The sequence below is a fragment of the Typopeltis vanoorti genome, chromosome 2 (genome assembly GCF_054136105.1).
Source record: "Typopeltis vanoorti isolate ZY-2024b chromosome 2, IOZ_Tvanoo_1.0, whole genome shotgun sequence".
NCBI lineage: Eukaryota > Metazoa > Arthropoda > Arachnida > Uropygi > Thelyphonidae > Typopeltis > Typopeltis vanoorti.
In genome coordinates, this window is record NC_143550.1 from 158,477,139 (window position 1) to 158,503,995 (window position 26,857).

At 36.3% G+C, this 26,857-nt stretch overlaps 1 protein-coding gene across 1 annotated transcript in view; it reads left to right on the forward strand.

Moving 5' to 3' along the window:
• The window catches only part of LOC150109564 (protein Obscurin-like), a 1,271,613-nt gene that overhangs the window by 889,581 nt on the left and 355,175 nt on the right, over positions 1-26,857 (forward strand). The window contains exon 67 of the mRNA XM_090402667.1: positions 8,216-8,394. Coding sequence (XP_090258793.1) covers positions 8,216-8,394 — 179 coding nt within the window. The remainder of the gene's footprint in view (positions 1-8,215; positions 8,395-26,857) is intronic.

Below are 26,857 nucleotides of genomic sequence, written 5' to 3' on the forward strand. Positions count from 1 at the left end.
TGAGTGGGCAGTTCAATCTCCACTGGCACCCAATCAGATATAGCTGGCCCAAGGCTATCACTAATAAAGCGGCACGTAGTGAAGAGAGACGGCTCAACAAGTGCTGCCATCTTGTGGTCCCTAACCCTAACACAATATATTTAATGGCTGAAATAGTGTGGGTTCTACGGTCAATTTTCTTGAGTTTACGGGACAAAAAACCTGAGTTTCCAGGAGAAAAATCCACATGCCCATGCCAGAGATCAACTAACTCGGGAACCGCTCAAAAAAAGGCTTAGAAAAATTTCCTCTAGTCGCCAACTAGATTCAAAACCAAGAAGTCTTCCTTCGTGCAGCATGGTGTGCAAATACCACATCCACTGAGCTACACAGGCTCTTGTTAATTACTTGCATATTATTATTATTATTATTATTATTATTCAGTCCTCCATGGAGTCAAAAGCCTTTCGCAGGAGGTCCTTCTTAGGAAACACAAAGTCTATCAAGACTCATCATGGGATGTCCCTCTTAGGAAACACATAATCCATCATACCACTCCTTAAACTTATTGACCGTTTTTGCTCTCACCACTCTATCAGGTAATGCATTCCATGGTTCAATCACCCTCCATGCAAAGAAACCAATTCTCACCCTCTTGCTCACAGTTTCTTTCGTAACTTGCAGGGATGGCCCCCTTGTCATCACTCCTTCATGCTGTTTAACCAAGCAAAAGAACCCTGCAACCACCTCTCAAGAGCTTAAAAGTCTCAATCATATTACCTCTCCTTCTTCTATCCACCAACCTCTACAGTTCACATTCCCTCAGCCAATCCTCATAACTAACATTGTACAGTCCTGAAACCATCTTTCTTATCTGCCTTTGTACCCTTTCCACAGTTAATTTATCCCCTTCAAATCCTGGGGACCAAATCTGTGAACAGTGGTCTAAGTGTGATCTGATCAGAGTCTTATACAACGAATGATAACTCTTTTATCTCTCCTGGTCAGTGTCCTTCTCATTATTGCAGCAATCCTCTGTTACCTTCACCATCTTTGCAATATGTCCCCTAAATTTCAGGTTTCTATCAATCATCAACTGCAGATCTCGTCTCCTCTACTTCCTGCAGTATGGCTCCTCCAATAGAGTATGCAGCGTCCCATCGATGTGTCCTAAACCTCAAGACCTTACATTTTGCTTCATTAAACTAACACACCCCATTCATTTGCTCATCTGTCTAGCTTATTCAAATCCTCTTGCAGGGCTACCACATTTACACTATTAATAATAACCCTTCCCAGTTCACATCATCTGCAAACAACTGACTATCCCCTTGCAATCCACTGATAATGTTATTGATATAAAGGTTATACAGTATAGGTCCCAGTACTGAGCCCTGTGGGATCCCACTTGTAACGCTCTGCTTCCTTGAAACTGCCCCACCACGCACAAATCTCTGATACCTATCGGACATCCAAATCCTGAATCCAGTTGACCAACCTGACATCTAGACCCATGTGCTGCAACTTGAATATCAGCTTATTGTGGCACTCTGTCAAATGCCTTTACTAAATCCAAGAAAATGGCAGTATATGCCTTTCCCTCATCTACTGCTCTTGTAACTTTATAATAAAAGGCTAGCATATTACTAAAACAACAATGTCCCTTCACAAATCCGTGTTGACTCTCACAGATAACATTACCCTCATCTGCCCAATGCTGTATACGGCCCTCACTAATTTCTCCAAGATCTTAACAACTACTGATGACACACAAACTGGCCTATAATTAGACACTTCCAGTCTGCTACCACCCTTATGCAATGGCACTATCTTACCTTCCTTCCATTCCTTGGGTACCTTTCCCACAGCCAGACTTTTATTGAAGATCTAGGTCAATGGAGCTGTCAGTTCTTCAGAACATTCTCTCAAAACACGTGGTGAAATACCATCCAGTCCCAGAGCTTTACTGACATCCAGAGTATTCAGCATCTAGAACACACTCTCCTCCTGCACTTCTAAACCTTGAACCTGCTATCTCTCTAGTATTAAAATTTACTCCTCCAGGATAAAATACTCCAATAAAATGTTCATTGAATAATTCTACTATGTCCTCTGCATCAGTCTCTCTATTCCCATTTTTGTCCCACGTCAATCTTCCACAGTGATTTCTCTTCCTACTGGCCATATAGCTAAAAACTTCCCTAGGATTTTCTTTGGATCTTAGGGCCAATCTTTTCTCATATACCAGTTTTGCCTTCCATACCATACTAATCACTCTCCTGACCTGTGTCTTATATTCTCCATGCATCTACTCATAACCTGTCTCCTTATATCTCTTCCATAGTCTCTTTTTCACATGCAGTTTCTGTTTAATATTGTTTACCATCCACTTTACTCCAAATCGTGTCCTCTTCTTCACTTGTGGAATGCAGCTTACTATTGATGCTAACAAATATTCCTTTACAATTTCCCAAGCACTGATGATATCCCATCCCTCCAATTCCTCCCTCCATGAGACTCCCCCAAGTTGACGTCTAAGATGATTATAATCACCTACCTTATAATTCCAGATATGTTTCCTTCTCTATGATACTCCTGCATGTCTATTCATCTTCCAAGTCAAACCCATATGGTCACTCTCTCCAACAGGTGGGATAGACATCATCTCAGTTATTATCAACTCTTCTGATGCTATGACCAAATCCAAAACTCTTGAACCTCTTGTTCGCTCTATACATGCTGTCTAAGACATTTTTCCCTCAAGAATTCCTAAAATTCCATTCCCTTATTGCTAGCATCTTCCTCTCCCCAATTTATACTGCTGTAGTTAAAATCTCCCATAACAATCCTTCTTCTTGCACTTGCCAAGCTCAACTGTCTAAACATCTCCTGGTGCCCACCCTTTGTGCTCCTTGGTCTGTAACAACATCCCACTAAATATCCTGTTTTGCCAACCTCTTCCTCACACCATATGCTTTCAAAATCCTTAGTGTCACTGCCTTCCAAAGCCTCCACTTAGAGGATATAAGTTGTCACTTATCATAAGCAGTACTCCAGCACCACGCTTTCCCTTCCTATCCTGCTGAAAAATGTTGTACACCGCTACTTCTATTCCTGTTATTATATACTCTTCTTTCGACCATGTCTCAGTAATCCCCATAATCTTTGGCCAGGCTGATGGTATCAGCACCATCAATTCCTCTCCTTTATTCCGGATACTCCTGGCATTGGTGTAAAGCATAAAAATGCCATTGTTTCTATACCCACATTATTGCAAAAGCACACTTGTATTCTTGGCAAAACAGATATAATATGTGAAAATGCAGATGTTAACTTTGCTTAAGAAGGGAATTAAAATATAAAGGAAGAAATTGAATCCTAAATTAAAATGAAATCGAAGAAGGAAATAAGTATTAGATTGTACTATGTTTAAAGTATTGTCTAAAATAGATGGAAATATTAAACTTTCAAAAACATCAATATTAAACTATGCCATGTAAAGAAATCACGTATTGTCGTGTGAACGAAAGTTCAAAGGTTGCAGTTTGACCAGCAAAGATGACGTAACGAACAATGAGTAGGCACTCGTGAAAAGTGCTCGAATTTCGCATTCCTCGAAGAGAGCGATCCTCATTCAGCGAGGAGGTGACAGCAAATAGGAAAGCGTCATAGACAAGCTTGGAGTACGGAAGAGGGTGCTATAGAAGAGTTTAAAAATGAACTCACAGGGCTTGAGACTCTCTCTCTTGGCCCCTTCTACATTTCTGGTTTTGGTTCCTGTGGTATTTCCCGTTCACTTGTCCCCCCCCCCACATTAGTTATTCGCTATGCCATGTAAAGCGCCAATAGTTCCGAGGCGGGTCAGCATGGCTGATATCCGATAAGACGGCATAGCTGCAATCGGTTTCTGGCTCGTAGTTCCGAGGCGGGTTAGCATGGCTGATATCCGATAAGATGGCATAGTGGCAACGTGTTTCCAGTTGCTGAGTGGCGTGAATCGAAGAAATTTAGCAAGAGATAACGGCAGTGAGTGTTTCGAGTTTTGGCCATCGGTCTGGTTCTAACCGATGAGAAGGCAGCAAAGGATTCCCCTTGAAGGTAAATTATGTTGAAGGCAGCGACGCGAAAAGTTTGTAAGCTCAGAAGAAAGAAGGGGCAAATTCAGAACAAGCATGCGACTCCATGTGGTGGCAGATCACCGTACAGAGGGCAATCCATAACAAAGAACAGATGGAAGGATCAAGAAATTGTCTAACAAGGTGGTAACGTACAAAATCTTTATTTTATGTACGTGGGCTGTTCAATAAGTAATAAGACTAATTTTACTGTGACAAACCACTCATCACAATATTTATTTCTGTGGAATAAAGAAATGTTGCTGTCTGCATTAACAAAAGAGGTTGATAGATAGCGTATACAGGCTGATGTGCCAGAGTGTCATGTGACTAAACACAAGCTTGTTTCGGTGCACCTACGAGGCGCGACCAGTCTTCGAAATGGAAGCGTCCTTGGAACAGTATTATGCAATTAAATTTTGTGTGTATTTGCAAAAATCGGCATCGGACGCTTTTAAAATGATACGCGAAGCTTTCCACGATGAAGCAATGTCGAGGGCAAGGTGTTTTTCGCTGGCATAAAACTTTTAAGGCAAAATGTTGGAGATCTTGAATGTGAGGGTGGACCTTCAACGTTCATCACAGAGACAATGATCAACACAGCAGCGATTATCATCAAGCACGTCAAAAGGAAGCGTCCATTGCTGAAGAATGGCTTCTTATTGCACCACGATAATGCAAGGCCACATATTGCTGGTTGTGTAGTGGACGTTTTGCAGAAGAAGAATACAGATATCCTATATCTGTATTCTTCTTCTGCAAAATACCACACCCTCCATACAGTCCTGATCTCGCACCGTGCGATTTCTGGCTGTTTCCTCAGCTCAAGAAACCACTAAGAGGCCGCCATTTTGAAAGCAACAAAGCATGTGTAAAAGCTGTAGAGGCGGTTTTGAAAGAACTCTCAAAAAACGGACTTTCACATGTGTTTAAGAAGTGGATGCAACATTGGGACAAATGCATCGCATCTTACGGTAGTTACTTCAAAAAAGACCATGTAAATGATGACGATTAAAGATAATCTGTTTTCTGTATAAATATAGTCTTATTACTTATTGAACAACCTATGTATTATCTATTAGTGACGAATGTGTAAAATGGACAGAGATTAGAAAAGAAGATAGTGAGAATTTAGAGACAGCTTCCTGTGTTATGTTGATTGAATTGGACTGGTAGTCTACGTTCATAGATTGTCTAAACCCAAGTTAATGTGCATGGGCCGTTAGTAGCAGTAATTAAGTTTGATATCGAGAGCCATGTTTGTGATTTAGATGAATCATGAGTGTGTATAAATAACTTGCCTGTTTGATTACGTCTGCCTTGCTTTACCTGTATTTTAGTATTGATCTTGATTAGCTTTCAATATACGTGTTAGTCATATTGGACTAGTAGTCTGAAAGCATGAGAGCATGCAACACTTAGTTGAATTGATCTTTGTTAGCGAGTTTTATTTAGAATTTTGAACTAGTGTTTTATGATGAATGTGTACTTATTTAACCTAGAGATGTAAGATTAGAGTATTTTGATAATTAGAATGTTCCTTATTATTTAGCTAGTGAATTAGAATTTTGATATGACATACCTTTGATGTGTGGAAGCTTATTGTATGTAATTTTGATAATTAATAAACATGTTTTTTCTATGTAAGTCTGAGCATGAGACTGAAATTGCCACTCACGAAAATATCGAACCTATGTTTAGAGGAAAAAGGGAAAATTTAAGATTGTCAAGGCCATGACTGTATACTGAGAACTCTGAAATTCACTTACCTACTTAAACTAGATAAAGTATTACTTGATTTCTGAGAAGGTTTCTCTGGATAAGAATTTCTAACCTAGAGCTCTGGCTGGCGCAGCAGAAACAAATAAATTTTGTCAGAGCTCAAAATGGCAAATGGCCCCAGAAGGTCAGTTTAGAGGTTATATCTCAGTAGACACAAAGGAGAACAATGGAGTTGAATTGTAGGAGAAAACGAAAATATAACATTATTCTCTCTAGACTCTATTGGGCTCAGCGTTACCTGATGTCCCCCCCCTCCTTCTCTCAAGTACCCATTCCCACAAGAGGCCACCCCTGCTACCATCTACCCTGGGGATGCACCGACTCATTTAGAATAGCAATTTCTCCAGATGCCTACATCCATCCTCATTCAAATGCAAGCAGTCTCTCGCATACAATTCCTCTCTGTCCTCAAACACCCTCCAAGCATCCACATATTCTAATCCTCTCTTCTGACACATTCTAGCTATTATGTTATTCAATATTACTGCTCTTCACTATCATACCTAGGCAACACATACTATCTTTCCTCTCTGTGTTTTCTTTCACACAACCTCAAGCACGAATCTCATATCTCTTGCTCCCAATTTACATTACCTCTCAAGTCATTTGTTCCTACCATCACAAAAATCTCATCCACCCTTTCACCCCTCTTAATTGCCATAGCCACACTTTCTATTATTCCTGCAGGCAAACATTCCTCACGCATCCTATGTTGAACACCATGGATCATTGAGTCCCCATACACCTCTCACGACGAGTGCTCATTCCTCGATTGCTTACATGCATTCCTCACTCTCTTTCCTCTAACACTTTCTCTCTATGTTCCTCTACTTACCTGACATTACTCTATCCCTGGTTCCAGTGCTCTCTTGCATTCCTCTCATTCTCTCTCTCCTACTATTTCATTCTCTTCTCTTCTCTCATTCCCTCTCTTCCACTGTTCCTATTCTCTCCTCTTCTATCATTCACTTATCTCTCTCTCATTCTCTCTCTTCTATCATTCCCATAACTCTCTCTCTCATTCCCTCTCTTGTACTGTTCCTATTCTCTCCTCTTATACCATTCCCATAACTCTCTCTCTCTCTCTCTCTCTTTCTCTCTCTCCTTCTCTCTCTCTTCTACTGTTCCTATTCTCTCCTCTTCTATCATTCCCATAACTCTCTCTCACTCCTACTCTGATTCGCCTTGCATTCGTCTCTTCCATTCACCTAATCTCTTCTTTCACTCTTCTCATCTCATTCCCTAAACATTCCACCTGCTCTTTCAGCTCATCTATCTCACTCTGCATGTCAGCCACTCTAATTTGCCATTCATCCTCCCAATTCAGACCATCTCCAAATACTTCACCCATTCAACCTTTCCTTACTCCCCACTCTCATTATTTTATTCATATTTTACAACTAGGTCAGTTATAGTATTCTCTACATATATCTTACCAGGAATACTCAGTAATGAAATACCTCTGTAATTCTCACATTCAGTTTTATTTCCCTTTTTATGTATGGATACTATGAGAGCTCTACTCCAATCATCTGATATTTGTCCCTCTGTTTAAGCCTGTGAACTGTGCAGTGCAGCTGCCATAAGACTTTTATACTTCCATACTTGAGCATTTTTGGTCGAATATCATCTACTCCTGCTGCCTTTCCACATTTCAGGCCTTTGATAGCTTTTTCTACTTCAAATATGGACATGTATTCCTGACTGCATGCCTGGTCAGTGTCTTTTTCCACTGTGCTGTCATCACTGCTTGTTTCATTTAGCAATTTTTTCAAAGGAATTACTCCATACTACAACAACATGGTGTAACAAAGGGACTAGTTTAAAAAACATAGTAGCAACAACACAAAGACTAAAGTCCTAATTAGGTGCCCTCTATCTAAAAAAAAAAAAAAAGAAGCAGCAGGTACTAGTTATGTCTTAAGATGACTGTCTCCTAAATCTTGGGCAAATTTATACATATATTTTTTACTAAATTTGCTCAAGATTTGGGAGACAGTCATCTTAAGACATAACTAGTACCTGCTTTCTCTCTCTGTTTCTTTTTTTTTTTTTTTAGATAGAGGGCACCTAATTAGGACTTCAATTTTTGTGTTATTGCTACAATTTTTTTAAACTAGTCCCTTTGTTACACCATGTTGTTGTAGTCTCGCGTACTGTGACAAACTGTGTTTTGTGCTCTGAGGATGCTGGTTATAACACCAGCAAAATATCAGCAATAAGTCAATAAATAATTATTTAATTATAATTCTGTGTTCTGATATATACTATCAAATTTAAACAACATATAAATAGGATTCTGTTATTAAAATCCTTTTTTTTTTTTTTTTTTTGTATAGGTTAAAGAATGGTCAAGATATTACACCTGATGGAGAACATATAAAGGCTTTACATTTGCCTGATGGTACAGTATCTTTAGTGTTTGATAAATGCTCTCCACTAGATGGTGGAAAATACACTTGTGAGGCAAAGAATCCATTTGGTGAAACTTCAACATCTGGAGAAATGACTGTTGGTGGTATGATATTCTGGAAATTTTTGAATATATGAGAGCAAAATTTATTTTATTTCTGATATTTATGCATAGCCACTGTTATCATTTTTAATGAGCTGCTGCCATCCAACATCCAACAATATATTATTATTTATATGGGGCATGGAGTCAAGAGACTCAACATGGGAGACCTACTCTATCCATTAACACAATACCTATCATAAATCTCCTTAAACCTATTCATTGTTGGGGTGCTCTCAACCACTTCTGGCAATTCATTCCACTTGTTCACCACTCTCCAAATAAAGAACCAAGTCCACACACCCTTACTAACCACACTTGTAGACAACTTCTAAGTGTGACCCCTTATTTTCCCCTGATTCCCCATGTATTGAAACATTTCTTCCGTGTTAATCTATAGTATTCCTTCAGTAACTTATAAGTTTCTATCATATCCACTCTCTTCTGCCTGTTAGCTAAATTCTGCAAACCACACACTCTCAATCTATCCTCATGAGGAATATTTTACATACCTGTCACTACTTTGGTCCCTCATCTCTGAATCTTTTCCACCCCCTGTCAATCCCCAAGAAATGCAGGTGACCAAATCTGTGCAGAGTAGTCAACATGTGGTTGAATTATCAACTCCTCAGCTTCAGTATCTTCTTCTTCTTCAAGTGTCATCTCCTAGAAGGAGGTTGGCAACCATGTCACAGGACCTTTTTTTTTTCTTTTGCTGCTCTGGAACATTTTTGGTAATTCAAGCCAGTCCAGTCCGTAATGTATAATTATATAATTGTACAGCTTCATTATAATTGTATTTAATGTATTCATTTATCCATTTGTTTTACTCTTTTATTTATTGTTATGACATTAAGAATACAGTTCCTCACTTGACTACAACTTTTGTATAACTTACTCCCAGAAATTAGATTTGTTTTCCTTTAAGCACTTCCAATAATTATATTTCTGAAAGTTCTTTTTGGTCTGTCATGATCTATCACCTTATAATTCCACATGTTTACCTTGAGACCACCATGTGTCTGTTCATATCCAAAGTAGTAACCATGTACAGCATTTGCCATCTAATAATCTCCCATTTCTTCCTTTACATACAATTAATGTAATTATCTCATAGAATTAGAGCCTCCATAGCTCATTCGGTATAGATGAAGCCCTTTGATCAGAAAGACCTGGGTTCAATTCCTGTCTATGATGTGAGGAACCTTTATCTGGTCTCTTTCGACTAAAAGTGAGTTAGCCATTCTCATATGGAAGTAGAAGATTTTTTCTCCCTGAAACTTGGGTTTTTTGTCCCTCAGAAGACAAACCAGCCCTGTGAACAGGATCTACAGTCAGAATACATACTTAGAAGTCCCTCATTGGAGGACACAACCTCAACTGGTCCTGAGGAACAGACGAGGAAAATTTCAGGGTAACTCCACACAACAACAACATCTCATAGAATTTCAAAAATTTACTTTCACTGTTTCTTGTTGGTTGATCCTTCAATTTTGTATTGAAATAACTGAAATCTCTCCATAATGATTAGCCTTCTTTTACTCACTAAGTTAATTTGTTTAAACAGTTCCAAATCATATAGTAACACTGCTGAGGAGTGAGTTTGATGGAGGAAGAGTTTATATAAGGTGGATGGCTAGCATTTGAATTGATTTGGGGTCAGGAGTCTTGAGAAAGCATTGTTCAATGAGATTATTGAAGTGCAGAGTTACGGAAACTAGAACATTTGGATGGGGTGCAGGTGAATGTCAGTCCAGGCAAGCTAGAGGTTAGTAAGGAGAGCAATCACATGATGCTGAATGTAGCTCCTCTGATTCTTAACTTTAGTGGACTAAGGAACACAAGGTATAAGAAAGCCTGTGAGATGAAGAGGATATTGCAATTTCTGTATACTAATGCCAGAAGTATTCAGAATAAGGGTAAGGAGTTTTTGGCATTGGTTAGCTCAACTTGGCCAAAAGTAATCTGCATTTAGTGTGACTCGGTTGACTGAGAATATATAGTTATTGGAACAAAGTGTTAAGGATATGGTATCTTCAGAGAGGACAGAAACAACAATATTGGAAGAGGGATTTTGCTAATCGTAGCAGAATAACAGAAGCCCAAAAGAGTAGAAATGCATGAGGAGGACAGTTCATTTGAGACTATCTTTTGTGAGTTAAGAGGCCAGCAGGATGAAATACATAATTGGTTGTTGCTATAATCCACTGGGTATGAGGGAGAATGTAGATGACATGCATTGACAAATTAGTATGAGTGCAGGTTGAGTAATTATTATGGGGGATTTCAACTATGGAGACATAAATTGGGAGGAGGAATGGCCACAAGGAGAGAAGGAAATAGAATTTATATTTCCTTCTCTATTTGTGACCATTCCTCCTCCCAATTTATGAGAATGCTGCCTCAGCTTGTGGAAAGTGATCATGTAGCCTTGACCTGGGAGATTACCAGATGCAGGGCCGGTGGAAGCGGGCATGCGGGTGCTGCTGCCGGGCCACCGTTCATAAGTTCATTTTTAAGGAATAAAATTTTTATCATGAAAACAAAAAATTCTTAGAATGATCAATATTAAAATAAATAAGGCCGGATACACCGAATAAAAATTTTAAAAAATTGTATATTGCCTCCTATTTGATCAGCTGGCTGTTTTCAATTTTGAAGCGAGAGCAGGCTAAATGCTTGCCTAAAGAATGTAGTGTCTACTGCAGTCTATCCAAAGTGAAATATTGAACGGTTTTTATGTGCAGAAACGAATTTTCGTAGAAAACATTTGTTGCTAGTTAACCAGTCATATGGTACTCATCTCAGTAGGCTACTGACAGTAGCACAGTGCAGACTATTATTTCGTCTCTGTGTCATGTTGTGTAATAATTTCATGTGGGTATAAAATAGAAATGAAATCAAAAATTAAAAATAAGTTATCCGGTGCACAAAATCGTAAGCATCATGCTGCGAAAGAATCAGATGTTAAGAAACAAACTGGGACTCTTAATAAATTTGTTAAAATATTAAAATATTCTGATGCAGATTGTAACCAACTCGATACATCAGAAATCAGAGTTCAAGAACCGTGCACATCATCCAGTTTGCATGAAAGTACTATTGCAACTATTGAACAAGATAGCAAGATGCATGATTTAAGTGAAAAACAGTTAGGAGAAGATTTAGTTTTAGTTGATCACGAAACTAACACATTGTTAGTCTTTGTAAATTTAGAAGATCCAGGTGAATGGGGAAATATTGATGAAAAATTATGAGTTGTTTTAATTGAAATGGGACCTGTTCAAAAGAAAAATATAATATATCCCAGAGATACATATGGTCATAAATTTGACGACATGTATTATAATTGAAAAATGGAAAACGGTGACCTCTTGCCAAGAACATGTCTCATTTATTCCGAAACTTTAAATTCTGTTTTTTGCTTTTGTTGCAAACCTTTTGCACCTACCGAATCAAGTTGTAGAAGGCTATAACGATTGGAGAAATGTAAATACAACTTTGCATAGACATGAGGCTAGTTTAACTCACATGAAAATTTTCTTAAAATGGAAGGAAGTTGACAAAAATTTAAAAAGCAAAACTACTATTGATTGCCAGACTCAATGGAAAAAAACATTGGATGAGTGTTTTAGAACGCTTGATTGAAATTATAAAATTCCTTGGTAGCCAAAATTTAACTTTTCGCAGATCATCTGATAAATTATATGAAAGGAATAACGGCAATTTTTTAAAATTTGTCGAACTGTTTGCGAGGTTCGATCCTGCTATGGAAAATCATGTTGAAAGGACCCTACAACGAGACAATAGCATACACTATTTGAGTAAAGACAGTCAAAATGAAATATTGGAAACTTTAATTAACGCAATCAGGGATACAATTTTATTATCAATTCGAAAATCTAAATATTATTCCATAATTTTAGACTGCATACCTGATGTAAGTAAAACAGAACAAATGACCATTATTATTCGCTTTGTTTCCTGTGACGATGGAATTGTCAAGATCAGGGAAAACTTTTTAGGTTTTGCAGATATATCAGATTTCACAGGATGTGGTTTATGTGCAACAATAATGGAACAACTGGAAAAATTAAACATTCCCATTGAAGACATGCGAGGTCAAGGGTATGACAATGGGGCAAATATGAAAGTGAAAAAAATATTTGCTCCAAAATTTGATTTTAAACAAAAATCATCGAGCTTTTTACATGCCTTGTACTGCTCATACTCTAAATTTAATCATTAACGATTCAACCAAAGTGAATGCAGATACAATTAGTTTCTTTGCAATTATTCAAGAAATATACAATTTCTTTTCATTCTCTTACAAACGTTGGGCAATCCTTTTAAAGTTTGTAAAAAAATTAATATTGAAACAGCCATCGGAAATGCGATGGGAAAGTAAAATGAATGCAATCCGCCCTCTACGATATCAGTTACGAGAAATTTACGATGCGCTTTTTGAAATTTTAAATAATGAAAATTTTAATAAAGAAACTCAGCATGAAGCACAAACATTATGTGCTAAAATAAAGGACTACAAATTTATTTGCTCTCTTATAACTTGGCATGATTTACTTAACAGAATAATACTTGCTTTAGAATCTATCGAAAACTTAAAAATATTCTTATAAGAGTATCGATTAGATACAAACTTTAAAGAAGTTCTAAAATGGCAAAAGAACTGAAGAGGTGGATGGAGAACAAGAATTTAAAAATGGTACATAAGTCCGACGACGAAAGAAGACATGACAATTTGATGATGAGCATCATGGCGAAACGCCAAAATCGCCAGAAGATAAATTTAGAGTGAATGTGTTTTATACACTTCTAGACGTTGCGGTGTGTTCATTAATAGAACGTTTTGAACAACTAAAAACATATTATGATAATTTCAATTTCTTTTATAGAGTACTACAAATTAATAATGAAGATTAACGAAAAACTTCTGACGATTTTGCGATTCTCTTTAAGGACGGCGACAATAAAGACGTAAATGCAATAGAACTATATGACGAGTTATGTGCTTTCCGGGATATTTTTTGGAAGGATAATTTAAATATTCAAAACCCTTTCGATATTCTTAATTTTATTGTGTCCAATAATTTATCTTTTCCTAACTTTTCAATTGCTTTAAGAATATTATTAACCTTACCTGGTAGTGTAGCGAGCGGTGAATGTTCCTTTTTCCAAGTTGAAAATGATTAAAACCTACTTATGAACAAGTATATCACAAAAAAGGCTTGTTAGTTTGGCATTAATAGCTATTGAAAATGATATATATTATATATATATATATATATATATAGGAATTAGACGTTAAGACCGTTGTTTCTAATTTTGTCAATATGAAATCAAAAACCCTAAAATTTTAATTAAAAAAATTCAAGTATATTTATGTAATTTAATTTATTTTCTGTTATTCTGTAAGGATGTTATTTTTTGAATACTTATATTAAATGTTCTAATTATTTCTGAATTCTTTTCTTATTTTCTCATCTATCTTGAGTTTCTTTTATTTTCCTAAAAGATAGTTCCACTTATAAAAATTATTAAAAATTTTTTACAAGTTACTAAGAATTTAGTAACTTTAAAATGCAAGAATTTTTTAAACTTTAGTTCAAATAAATTTTAACTTTAATTAAAATTCATTTTAATTTTGTTAGGATTCAGGTCGGCAAGAAGGCTATAGAAGTGAATTAGCTTTATCAAAATTTGCTTTAACTTTTGAGAATTATTTTGAATATTCAGGTTTTTAACGATTATCCTGCCTAGTCAACACCTCTGGTTTGTTACATTTAGTATTGTAGCTGTTCTGTCAAAATTTATTTAAGAAATTTCAAATAATTTAAATTTTTATTATCGTAAAAGAACCACACGCCCGGATCGTTACAGGGGCACTTAGATAGACATTGCATGCGGGCGGCAAAGACCTTAGCGCCGGCTCTGACCAGATGTGCAGAATTTTCTGTTAAAAAAGGATATATGTGGAATTACAAAGTAGGTAACTGTCACAAGCACTAAGGAGTCAGCTTTCACCAGGGCAGTGACATAAAAATTTGGAGGAGAGAGATGTTGGTTGTGCATGGGTAATAGTCAAAGAGTGTGTGAAGAAAGCAGTATCATACTATATACCCAGAGTCAGAAGGATAAATCAAGTAGGAGTGAGATGGGTGAATAGCATCATTAAGCAGTAGACAAAGAAAAATTGGGGGACAGAATGTAAGGTGATTAGCATGCTCATGAGTAGTACAAGATATAAGCAAGGAAGGCCAAATCTAATTATTAGAGAAAGCTAGCTGATGAAGCCAAACACTTCCTAAAGAGTTCTTTCACTATGTGGCAAGGAAAAGGAGAATGACTATTGAAGGATGACTTTAAAAAGTGCTGATAATGGGGAGATAACCGAAGAAAACTAAGTACTTGAAGTACCAGATGTGACATTGGCTGATGGGAAAATAGAAGTTGAAGAAATTGAAGTTCTTAGAATATTGCAGAACCTCAGTGCAAATACAGCCATGGAATTTAGATGGCATGTTGGTCAATGTATTGCAAGAATGTGCAAGAGAATTATCAGTTCCTCTGACAAAGCTGTTTAATTTAACTCTCCATACTGGGAAGGTGCCAGTGGAGTGGAAAGAAGAAACATAGTCCCATTGCATAAAGTGCCTCCAAGACAGAAGTAGCAAATTATAGACTAATCAGCATCCCAGAAATGGTGATTAAGGTGTTGGAGAAATTGGTAAAAGACAGAATTCAGGACAGTGTGGATAGGAATATGATAATTTATAAGGAACAACATAGTTTTGTGAAGGGTAGGTCTTGCCTTAGTAATTTGACTACTTTTTATAATTAAGTGACAATGAAGTTGCATAAGGAAATGGCCAGTCAGAGATACTGCAGGATTTTGCAAAGGCATTTGATAGGATTTCACATAGAACTGTGCTGTATAAATTGGAGCAAATGGGAATGGATAAGAATCTGGTGATATGGATAGAGGTTGGATGATGGACAGATATCAAAGAGTGGTTTTTGAAGGCCTTGAGTTCAGGAGAAGGCAGGTACAAAAGTAGCATACCATGAGGCTCAGTACTTGTTCCACTGTTTAATTTGTACATCAGTGATTTAGAAATAATTTGATAGGAAATATTCATTTGTTTTCTAATGATGCAATACTTGGAAGAGTAATATTAAATGAAGGTGCTGTAGAGATCCTGCAGGATGACTTAAATGGATATGGGCAAAAGTAAATGGCTACCAGTTTAATGTGGCCAATGTACGGTGATACACTTTGGGAAGAAGAGATCACAAGCTGATGGACCAGAGATTTGGGAGTGACTGTGTACAGGGAGTTAAAGTTTAGAGGGCATATTACGAAGAAGACAGAATAGCACATCAGATTTTGTGGTTGTTGAAGAACAAACTAAGCAGGGATGGAAAAGTTATTGTCTGCCCACCCACCCCTTTATAAGGCTTTAATAAGATCACATCTGGACTACTGCCCTCTCATCTGGTTACCCAGATTCCATTGTTATGTAGAAGTGGAGAAAAGGATCCAGAGGCTAGTGACAAAGATTGTGGCAGGTCTGTGGAGTGCTCTCTGTGGGAATGGATTAAAGGCCTATGGGCTTCAAAAACTAGCTGATAGGCAAAAAAAGAGGAAACATGATAGAAGCATATAAGCTATTAAAGGGGTTTTATAGGATTGACCCTGAAGACTTTTTTCAGTATATGGCAGAAGTGAGAGACCAGGTATTTAGATTTTTGTTTGGAATGGGTGAATGGTGAATGGGTTGCCAGAAGTGGTTGCTAGTGTTTTGTCAGTGAATGAATATAAAGAGAGATATGACAGGTATTGTGTGAATAATGACTAGTGTATGAATAATAGATCTTCTGTAATATACAGATATCTCTGTAGAGATACCTGTATATTAATAATAATAATAATAATCATACGTATCAAGGATTTAGGCCTAGCATGGCCTGTTCCGGCCTTAGAAGTCATCGTTGAATCGTTTAAGAGGACGTCCTGGTTTTCTTTTTCCTAATTGCTTGTACTTTAAGACTTGCTTGGGTAATCTTTCTGTTTTCATTCTTTGAACGTGTTCCATCCATTTATGTTTATATTTTTTAATTTTTTCTATTACTGGTTCTTGGTTTAATTCTTTCATAATATCTTCGTTTCTTTTGTGAACAAATAGGGTATACTTTGCAGTTTTTCTCATAAACTTCATTTCTGCTGTTGTTAATCTTTGTTTGTCTTTTTGTTTTATTGTCCAGATTTCGCTTCCATAGATTAAGACCGGTAAGGCTAATGTATTGTATACTTTTAGCCTGGTTTGTTTTTGAACTAGGTTTGGTTTAAATATAGAGTTAATTACACCTGTTATTTTTAAATATTTTGCAATTTTTACGTTTATATCTTTTTCATTTTCATATGTGATCATACATCCTAGGTAGTTAAATGAATTCACCTGTTCTAAGATCTTGTTATCTATTACTATTTTAGTTCTTGCTGGATCTTGTCCTTTAAAGGCCATAGTTTTTGATTTTTCTATTGATATTATCATACCATGATCTTTGGATATCTCATTTAGATTTAAAATAGCTTTCTGTAAGTTATCTTCAGAATTTGTAATTATTATTTGGTCGTCTGCAAAGAGGAGAGTGTTTAAGTTAACTGTAGGTGAAAGTTAAATTCCTTGGTGTAAATTTTTACTCCATTTTATTATTATTTCATTTAAGTAGATATTAAAAAGAGTTGCTGAGAGGGGACATCCCTGTCGAACCCCTTGGTTTATCTCTCTTGTATATGATAGCTCGTGATTTAATCTTATTTGTATTTGATTATTTTCATATATACTTGTGATAGCTTGTAGGATATTATTTGGTATTTGTCTTTCTTTTAATATGTTAAATAATATGTTTCTTTTAACTTTGTCAAATGCTTTTTCAAAGTCAATAAATGTAATATGTGTTTCCAAATTATATTCTCTTCTTTTCTCTACTATTAATTTTAGGCAAAAGGCTGGGTCTATACATGATCGTCGTTTTCTAAATCCATTCTGTACCTCTAGAATAAAGTTTTTGGAATATTTCATTAGTTTGTTATTTAAGATTTCTGCTATATATTTTGTAACAGGAATTTAGTATACTGATACCTCTATAGTTTTTAGGGTCATCTCTATTACCTTTCTTAAAGATAGGAATCACAATTGCTTTTTTCCATTCTATTGGGGGGATACCAGTTGAGTAAATTTTATTTAAAAATAATACGAGTCTTTTTTTGAATCTTGTTCCTGTGTATTTATATAGTTCTGAACCTAGCTTATCTTCTCCAGGGGATTTTCCATTTCTTGTTTCTTTCAGGCTGATTTCTAATTCTTCTTCAGTTATTTCCTTTTCATTTTCGTTAATTGTTTGCCAGTTGTCTTTTTTAAAATATTTGTCTGTCCACAGTTCTGTGTAGTAATTTAGAAATTCTTCTAATTTTAATTCAGTGTTTAATTTTATGTTTTCTTTGGTATCTGCATTTAGGTGTTTCAAAATCTTATATACATTGGGTCTTATTTTATATAAATCATGGTCTAAATTAGAAACAAATTTATTCCATGATTCTCTATGTCTTTTTCTGACTTCTCTTTTTGCTATGGCTCTTATTCTTTTATATTCTATTTCATCTTCTAATCTTTTACTGCTTAACCATTTGTGATAGGCTTCTTTTTTCTTTTTAATTATTTCTTTGATATAATAATAATAATAATAATAATAATAATAATAATAATAATATTTTGCCTTGCTTATCACAAGAGGAGAGCAATTAGACTGATAAATGATCCAGCTCTTACCGACTCACTCCCTCCACTTTCACACTGACGTTTAGTCTCTGCAATTTGTATATTCTACAAATATTTTCATGGAAAATGCTCATCTGAAACAACATCAATAATTCCTCCACTCTGTATTAAACCCATTGGAACACATACAGCCACCTCCCAACATCCCTTCACAGTACACCTTGAAACCCGCAGAACAAGTTTCTTTGCTTCCTCCTTCATCCCTGCTACTGCTGTACTGTGGAACAGTCTTCCCCCTGAGGTATTTCCCAAGGAATACAATATACAGGCTTTCAAATCAAATGTTAACAAGTTCCTCCTTTTCCATCCCACTACCCATATACGGTACTAAAGTACTATAGGTTGACCACCCAACCTCTCGTATATGGGTCCCAACATAAAAAAAAAAAAAAAATCACAAAGTAAACTATTTATCTACACCTAATACCACAAACTTTCGAAGCCATTCCTCCTATTTCCCTAGTTCTCTACTATCCATTTCTAATCCTTCTACAATGACATCCTTAGTCAGTCATGATTTTTTGACACTAATAATATTTGATATAAAAATAAGCAGTGCACTACCAGAAGGCATGTTAGTTTTGCATCCATTGTTGCTCTCTCCGTTTGGCCATCTGAAGGCACCCTTACTCCCACCCCAACAACTTCAAGGATCTATATTTAAGTTTTATAGATCTGAGAGGAACCAAGATCATGATAAGGAACCAAGACAAAACCTGTTCAATGCATTTACACTTATATGGCTTAAATGAGCCATTATAACTGAGCAAATATATAATCTCTATTTAAGTTAGAATTGAAAAGTACAAGAAGATGGTTTGATATAAAATCTGATGTGAGACAAGGATGCATTCTATCACCACTGTTACTCATAATCTACATGAATTACTTAATATGGCTTTATTATCTATATTAAGTAGGAGCTACAAAAAGAAACGAGAAAATGTTGTAAAGGGTATATAAGGAGAAAGGTGGTTAGGAGCTCACCAGCAATACAAGGCAATGGCAAGAAAGATGACTGACTAGCATGGTAAGGAAAGCAAAACCAGATTATGAGAAGAAACTAGCTGAGCAGGCCAAAAGAAATCCTAAAGATTTTTAGGATTTTTTCCCTAAGTATACATATAAGAAATCCTAAAGGGAATTCTTTCACAATGTGACAAGTAAAGGGAAGAATAACTTTAATCAGTGCTGATGATGGCGAGGTGACAGACAAAATAGTTGAGTTTTTAAGTGACTGATTTGCAAGAGTCTGTCATCCAACTGAACATATTGCTACGACAGATGTGACTTTGTGAGGGATAGGTCATGGCTTAGTCATTTACTCACTTTTTATTTTATAAGAGTGACAGCCAAGTTGAATAAAGGAAATGAATACATAATGATGATACTGCTATATTTTATGAAAGCATTTGCAGATGTCACATGTAACTTTGATATACAAACTGAAACCAATGGGAAATGGATGTGAAACTGGTGAGATGGATACATGGGTAGCTAATGAAGAGTAGTGAGTAGAGAAACAGAATCCAGGAGAAAGCAGGTATTATAAATATTATCAAGAAATGTAATAAGGATTAGCAAATATTCTATAATATTAAAAACTGTATTCAGGCCTATGGATCAGAATTAAACTGATTGTTTATTTGCATTGAGAAACAAAGAACCACTTAACAGATATTGAACACAATAGGAAAGACAACAGATTTATCAATGCATGTGAATGAAAAGAGACATATACAATCAAGTCAAAATATTGTGACCTTCCTTTATTGCATAGGCTACCATTCCACCCCATCAGTGGACACAAATATCACTGTATAGCCAACGTACATGATACTACAGAGAGAGAGAGAGAGAGAGAGAGAGTGTGTGTGTGTGTGTGTGTGTGTGTGTGTGTGTGTGTGTGTGTGTGTGTGTGTGTGATGTACTGTTCATTTAGTTGTTTATTGACATTGGCATGTAATGTGATCTGATGGACTTAAAAAAGGCATGATTTACGGTACCTGTTGAAGGGTGGCAGCATTCAAGAAACCACCAGTATTGTAAGTTGTACACAGAGTGCTGTGGTTAAGGAGTTCTGAGAGGAAGGATATATTGATTGAAGAGCAGGCACCTGGCCAATAATGAATTCATCAATGCTTTATTCAAGGTCATGGAATTTAACCAAGGGATTAATGGCAGTGTTTTCTAGACCACAATACAATGTATCTTCTTCCATATGAGCCTCCAAAGTAGGTGTCCAGTCAAGATACCCATGTTGCACCACCTAATCATTGACGACGACTCTCTATAGTTTGCATTCTGAGAGACATCATTACACCACAAAGACTGACAAAAAAAGTTGTCTTTTCAGATGAATCTCATTTATTTCCAGTTCTGCTGTGTTGGACAGTATATGAAGGGTTAGGAAAAATCTAGGGAGAAAGTTTCTGATGTCATGTTATATCAGAAACAGATAGAAGGTAGCAGCATAATGTGGGTTGTTTTTTGGGAATCTCTTGGAGCTCCAATACCACAGATCTCAATATGAATGCTACAAAGTACCTCACCACTGTGGGTGATCAAGCACACCCATTTACATCTATTGTGTTCCCAGATGGCATAAGTGTATTCAACAGGCTAATGTACTTTGCCACATTGCCAGTATCATTTGAGAGTGGGTCTCAATCCCATTAATCCCATACAACAATCTTAATGTGATTGAGAGATCCAACATTTAAGTCCTCCATTCCAGACACTCACAGGGGAAACAATCCTAATAATGTAGTACAGCATATCTCACGCACCTTTCAAAGATCTTGTAGGATCTATGCCATTCCTTGTAGAGTATCAGTTCTGGCAGCCAGAGAAGGTGAAAGGGGAGTCCAAGCTATTAGGGAAAAAAAAAAAAAAAATCAGCTAACGCCTTTTTATCCCCATATACGGGGAGTAGGCGAGGCTATTTAGCCCTATCTAACTTAGGATAATAGTAATAATGTGTTAAATTAGCTATTAGGATAATAGTAATAATGTGTTGACTAGAGATTCAGCGTCTTTGCCATTCATTGGTGATTGCAGTTATATAACTTTGAAAATAAAATTTAATTTCCTTAAGCAACACTGAACATTAACATTCACCATATGGTTTATGAAAGACACCATAAATTTGGCTTTTTATTACAGTATGCTATGGTAGCAACAACAGTAGGAGAGGACTTTGTAAATAATACAAATAAAAGTTACATGAGTCTTAGAATTAGTGCTCAAGTTTTTATTATTATTATTATTATTATCTGAGACCTCCAGGCACTCAGGAACTCATCGAGGGAGTCTATAAATCATTCAAACCAGCTATCATACCTTCCCTTAAATTCATTCATACTAGATGCACTCACTGCACCCTAAGGGGAAAATTATTCCACTCACTCACTGCTCTCTGGGAGAAAAACCTAGCTCTTACCCCTTTCTTGACTGTAAATAAATTTAACTTCTACAAAATAAATTTTCTTACCTGATATCCTATAACACCCATTCAAAGGTTTATAGACCTCTATCAAATCAGCCCTCTTTCTCCTGTTAACCCAGAGTCTGCAATCCACATACAATCTGTCCAATCCAGGTGGCGTGAGGGTTACAGATGCAGAAGAGGTTGTTCAATTAATGAGTGCCCATTTCATTAAAAGCTATCAACCTGATGAACGCAACATTGAGCTCACTGTTACCTCTTCACTAGATGAAGAAACGCAGGTGTGTGAGGCTGAGGTATTAGAGCTGTTGCACAAACTGAATAAGAATTCAGCAATGGGGACTGATGGAATATCAGCACGTGTGCTAAAAGAATGTTCAGCTGAACTGGCCATTCCTTTGACCAGGATGTTTAATATAAGTCTCAGAACAGGGAAGATTCCACAGGAATGGAAGGAATGTATGGTAATTCCATTGCACAAGGGTGGTGCAAAGACCGATATATCCAACTATCAACCAATTAATATTTCAGGAGTGGTGGTGAAGATTTTGGAAAAATTGGTTAGGGCCAGCATTCAGAAATGGGTTGACAGTGAATCTCTACTTTTAAAAGAGATTTAAAAGAGATTCAAGGTCATGTTTTAGCAACTTGTTCACATTCTGAAACCATGTTACCATTGAACTAGATAAGGGAATGGATACACCATGATACTTTGGGATTTTGCTAAGGCTTTTGACAGAATACAGCATGGCAGACTGCTGCATAAATTGGAGAAAATGGGTTTGGATTATACAGTATTACATGGATAAGAGGATGGATGACTGACAGATATCAAAAAGTGGTATACGGGGGATCTGAGTCTGCAAGGGTCAAGGTAACAAGTGGTGTACCACAAGGATCAGTGCTTGGTCCACTGTTATTCAATCTGTACATTAATGATATTGGGAAGGATTTGACAAGCGACATACAGTTATTTGTTGATGATGCAAAGATAGGTGGGGTAATCAGGAATACTGCTGATATGCAGTCTTTGCAGAGTGATTTGAATAGGCTAGAATTGTGGGCATGGAAAAATGGGTGTCAGTTCAATGTCAGTAAATGTAAAGTCATTCACTTCGGCATGAATAGATATCCAATGTCGTATTATATTGGGGGGATTAGGCTAGAAGAAACTGATAAGGCTAGGGATCTTGGAGTGTTAGTAGATAGGAAGTTGAAGTTTAGGGGCCACGTGGCAAAGATTGCAAGTACAACTCAAAAAGCTAATTGCAATGCAGAAACAAATGTTCACATGTAAAGATCGGGATGTTATTTTGCCTCTTTACGAGGCCTTCATAAGACCTCACTTGGACTAGTGTGCGCAGGTCTGGTTTCCGTTGTGATTCTGATATATTGGAGAGAGAGAGTACAAAGGAAAGTGTAAAAAATGATATCAGGATTGTGGAATACTGATTTTGAAGACAGATTGAGAATTTGCAGACTGCAGACACTAACAAACAGGAGAAAGGGGGGTGATATGATTGAGCCTTACAAACTTCTGAAAGGGTCATACAGGATTTCAATTGATGGAATTTTTCAATTTATGGAGGGTGGGGAAAGGATGAGAGGGCATCCTTGGGAGCTGAGAATGAAGGCTGCCAAGAAGGATGTGAGGGCTAGATTTTTCTCTCAGAGGGTGGTGTGTGATTTTAAAGGATTGACATTTGATGTTGTGAGTGTAAGCAGTGTGAATGAATTCAAGAATAAGTATGATAGCTGGTGTGTGTAGTATGTGGCCTCCCTCGATGAGTCTCTGACTCCATGGAGGTCTCTCGTAATAATAATAATAATAATAATAATCTAAATATAATCTCTGTAACTCTTCTTTGCATCCTTTCTTCAGCTTCTTTATTCTCTTGGAACCTGAGAGACTAAAGCTGCACACAATAATCCAAGTGTGGTCTTATCAAAGCCTTATAAAGAGTCAAAATGACTTCCTTATCCTTACTGTCAAGGTTCGCTTCAACATCGCAATTATCCTCTGAATTGTATTTGCAACCTTTGGTATTTGACCTTTGAACTTTAAATTCCTATCCACCAATATGCCAAGATCCCTTGCCTCTTCAGTTTCTTGTAGCATAACCTCACTAATATAAAATGCCACTAGAACTCTAATCATGCCAAAGTGCATAACTTTACACTTACTAACATTAAATTGACAGTCATTTTCATTTGCCCAAATTTCCAGTCTGTTCAAATCATTTTGTAATTGCTGAATATCAGTAGAATCCCTGATTGTCCTGTCTATCTTTGCATCATCAGAAAACAATTGCACATCTGATGTTAGTGTCGTGACGACTCTTTTCTTGTCGTGTTCTAAATCTATCTAGTTTCAAGTCACTTTTATGAATAATATAACTAATTACGAAATGATCACCGATCCAAAAGTAGGGAAATTTATATTTATACTGCGCCACCCTATTCTTAGATTAGTCTATATAAATAGTAGGATCAGTTCTAAATTAAGTTAGCAGTCATCTCATTAGGCCGAATCATCTATTATCATTTTTACTTGGGGTTCCCGCAAGATTCGAATATTTATGAACGGTGCAATAATAAGGAATTCAGGCAAACACAATATTTAGATCAACAAAATAAAACATTTAATATATGATATGGTTAACAAATACAAGAACTCTATTTTAAAATGGAACTATACAATTAACTTAACACATCTTCTTAGGTCACTGATGCTAATTCAATGTTCTAACTTTCATATACAATTCACAGTCTCAAAAATACAAATCTTCTTATCTCAAGTTAATATAACAACTTCACATTTAATCAGTCTTCACAAATCTATCAGCTCAATGTTTATATTCACAGCAGGCAATAAACTACGTAAGCAATATTCCAAGCAAATATATTCCGGTTCTTGAACATCGGAGATATATTACAGTTAATGCTAGAATAGAGAAACTTATACAACTACTCTTACCAGACAAATTCTTCAACACTTCAAATTATTGAGAGAGCACTTATGAATTAACTTAATTAACGTTAGCGGAACACACATAACAAATATTCTCCACAGTTTAAACTGTATTATTGTAAGTCGCACTTCACTATTCCAAACAACAGTAATTAGGTACTAATATCTTTTCCTGTTCACTTTTCTCCAAATAATCAATATAACCTTTTCCTAGGGCAACATAGAATTTAATCGTAATCCAGATTAACTGGAACTAATCAGAATTTTCGCATTGACTGTCCAGTTTCCTTTTATCTGATTACGGCATCAACCTTTCTTCATAACAACAGCAGATTTCGCTTATAACATTAAACTTTATGTTTCACTACTTATAGGTTCACTTCCGAATAATATACTCATAAATTTCTGCCCTGAGGATTTTATAATCTTGGTTCCGCAAAACTCTCTCCTCACTCGCTTAATAATAATTCTTCTCTTCTTCTTTGTTGTCTTATCTATGACCTTCCTTCTCTTTCTCTTTTCTCTCTATCTGTGACCTTCACTCCCACCTTACGTTTGAACGCCACACTCTACTCCACTCGTGGTTGTTTACGCGTGCGTCTCCATGACAACAGACTAAACATAAACATTTCGCTAATGTAATGTATGCTCTGTTACTACTACTACATGAGTGATTACATAACATTAAATATTTGACAAATAAGAACAACAGAATATTTAAGCTACTTCTTCAACTTTTTGATTACGTATACAGTTAAATATAAAATAACACTTTACGTTACACCATATATATTTAGTTATACAAAATTCTAAACATATTATTATTTTATAAACTAATAATAGGTTAGGTTTTGAATAAATTTTTAATTAGTAATTCTTATTTAAGGAATAATAAATAAATTTATATGAGCCATGATTAATATTTAATAAGCAATGTTAAATGTGAATGAAAAAAAAATAAATTACATAACATAGCTTCATTCACAATTTAACATTAGATCCTATCTGATGTCATTAATGTACAGATTGAACAATAGTGGCCCAAGGACTGAACCCTGAATGCTGAGGGACACAACTGGTCATTTTTAAAAATTTTTTATTTATTTATTTATTTTTATTAATATTTGTACTGGTTATGGGCAGTACTACCCTTACATCATGTCCAGACATCTCGTCCAGACTTGATATAGGCCTAAGCCTTTACAAGTGTTTTACCCTATGCCTGTTCTAGTTATCATTGTAGTCATTCTTTCTCCGGTGGCAACGCCATTCCACCAGTGCCCTGTAGGGCCCTCAAGAAAAGAACGTTGGCAGATTCACACCCACTATATACCACTTTTTGATATCTGTCTGTCAACCATCGCCTGATCCAAGTCAGGAGTTTATATTCCAATCCCATATTCTCCAGTTTATGCAACAGCCTTTCGTGTGGAACTTTATCAAATGCCTTAAAAAAAATCCAACATTATCATAGTGTATCCATTCCCTTTATCCAACTCAGCCATAACATTGTTATAAAATATGAGCAAATTGCTAAAACACAACCTTCCTTTAGTAAACCCATGCTGTTCCTCACAAAGTATAGCATGTTTGTCTATCCATTTCTGTATGTGAGTTCTTACCAACTTCTCTAAAATCTTCATTACCATACCAGAGATACTGATAGGTCGGTAGTTAGACACATCAGTATTTGCACTACCCTTGTACAATGGAACTATCATACATTCCTTCCATTCCTGTGGTATCATTCCTGAGCTCAGACTCAAGTTATACAAACGTGTGAAAAGCATAGCCAATTCAGCTGAACATTCCTTTAGCTGATATTCCTTTGTCTGATATTCCATCTGTCCCTATAGACAAATTCTTATCCACATTATGCAACAGCTCTTCAACCTCATTGTCATGAATCTCTAACTCTTCATCCAGTGTAGCAGTAGCACTGTGCACCATGTTGCATACACCTGGTTGATATATTATTATTATTATTATTATTTGTGCCACCTCCAAGGAGTCTGAAGACTCATCGCGGGAGGACACCTACTATTATACAACTGTCTCAATCACTACACTGAACAACCTCTACTACTAATCATATATCTTAGCAAAGTGAGCGCTCATTAATTGAACAATCTCATTAGCTTCCAACACTCGAGTACTATCTTCATTCAATAAAATTATTCTTCCACA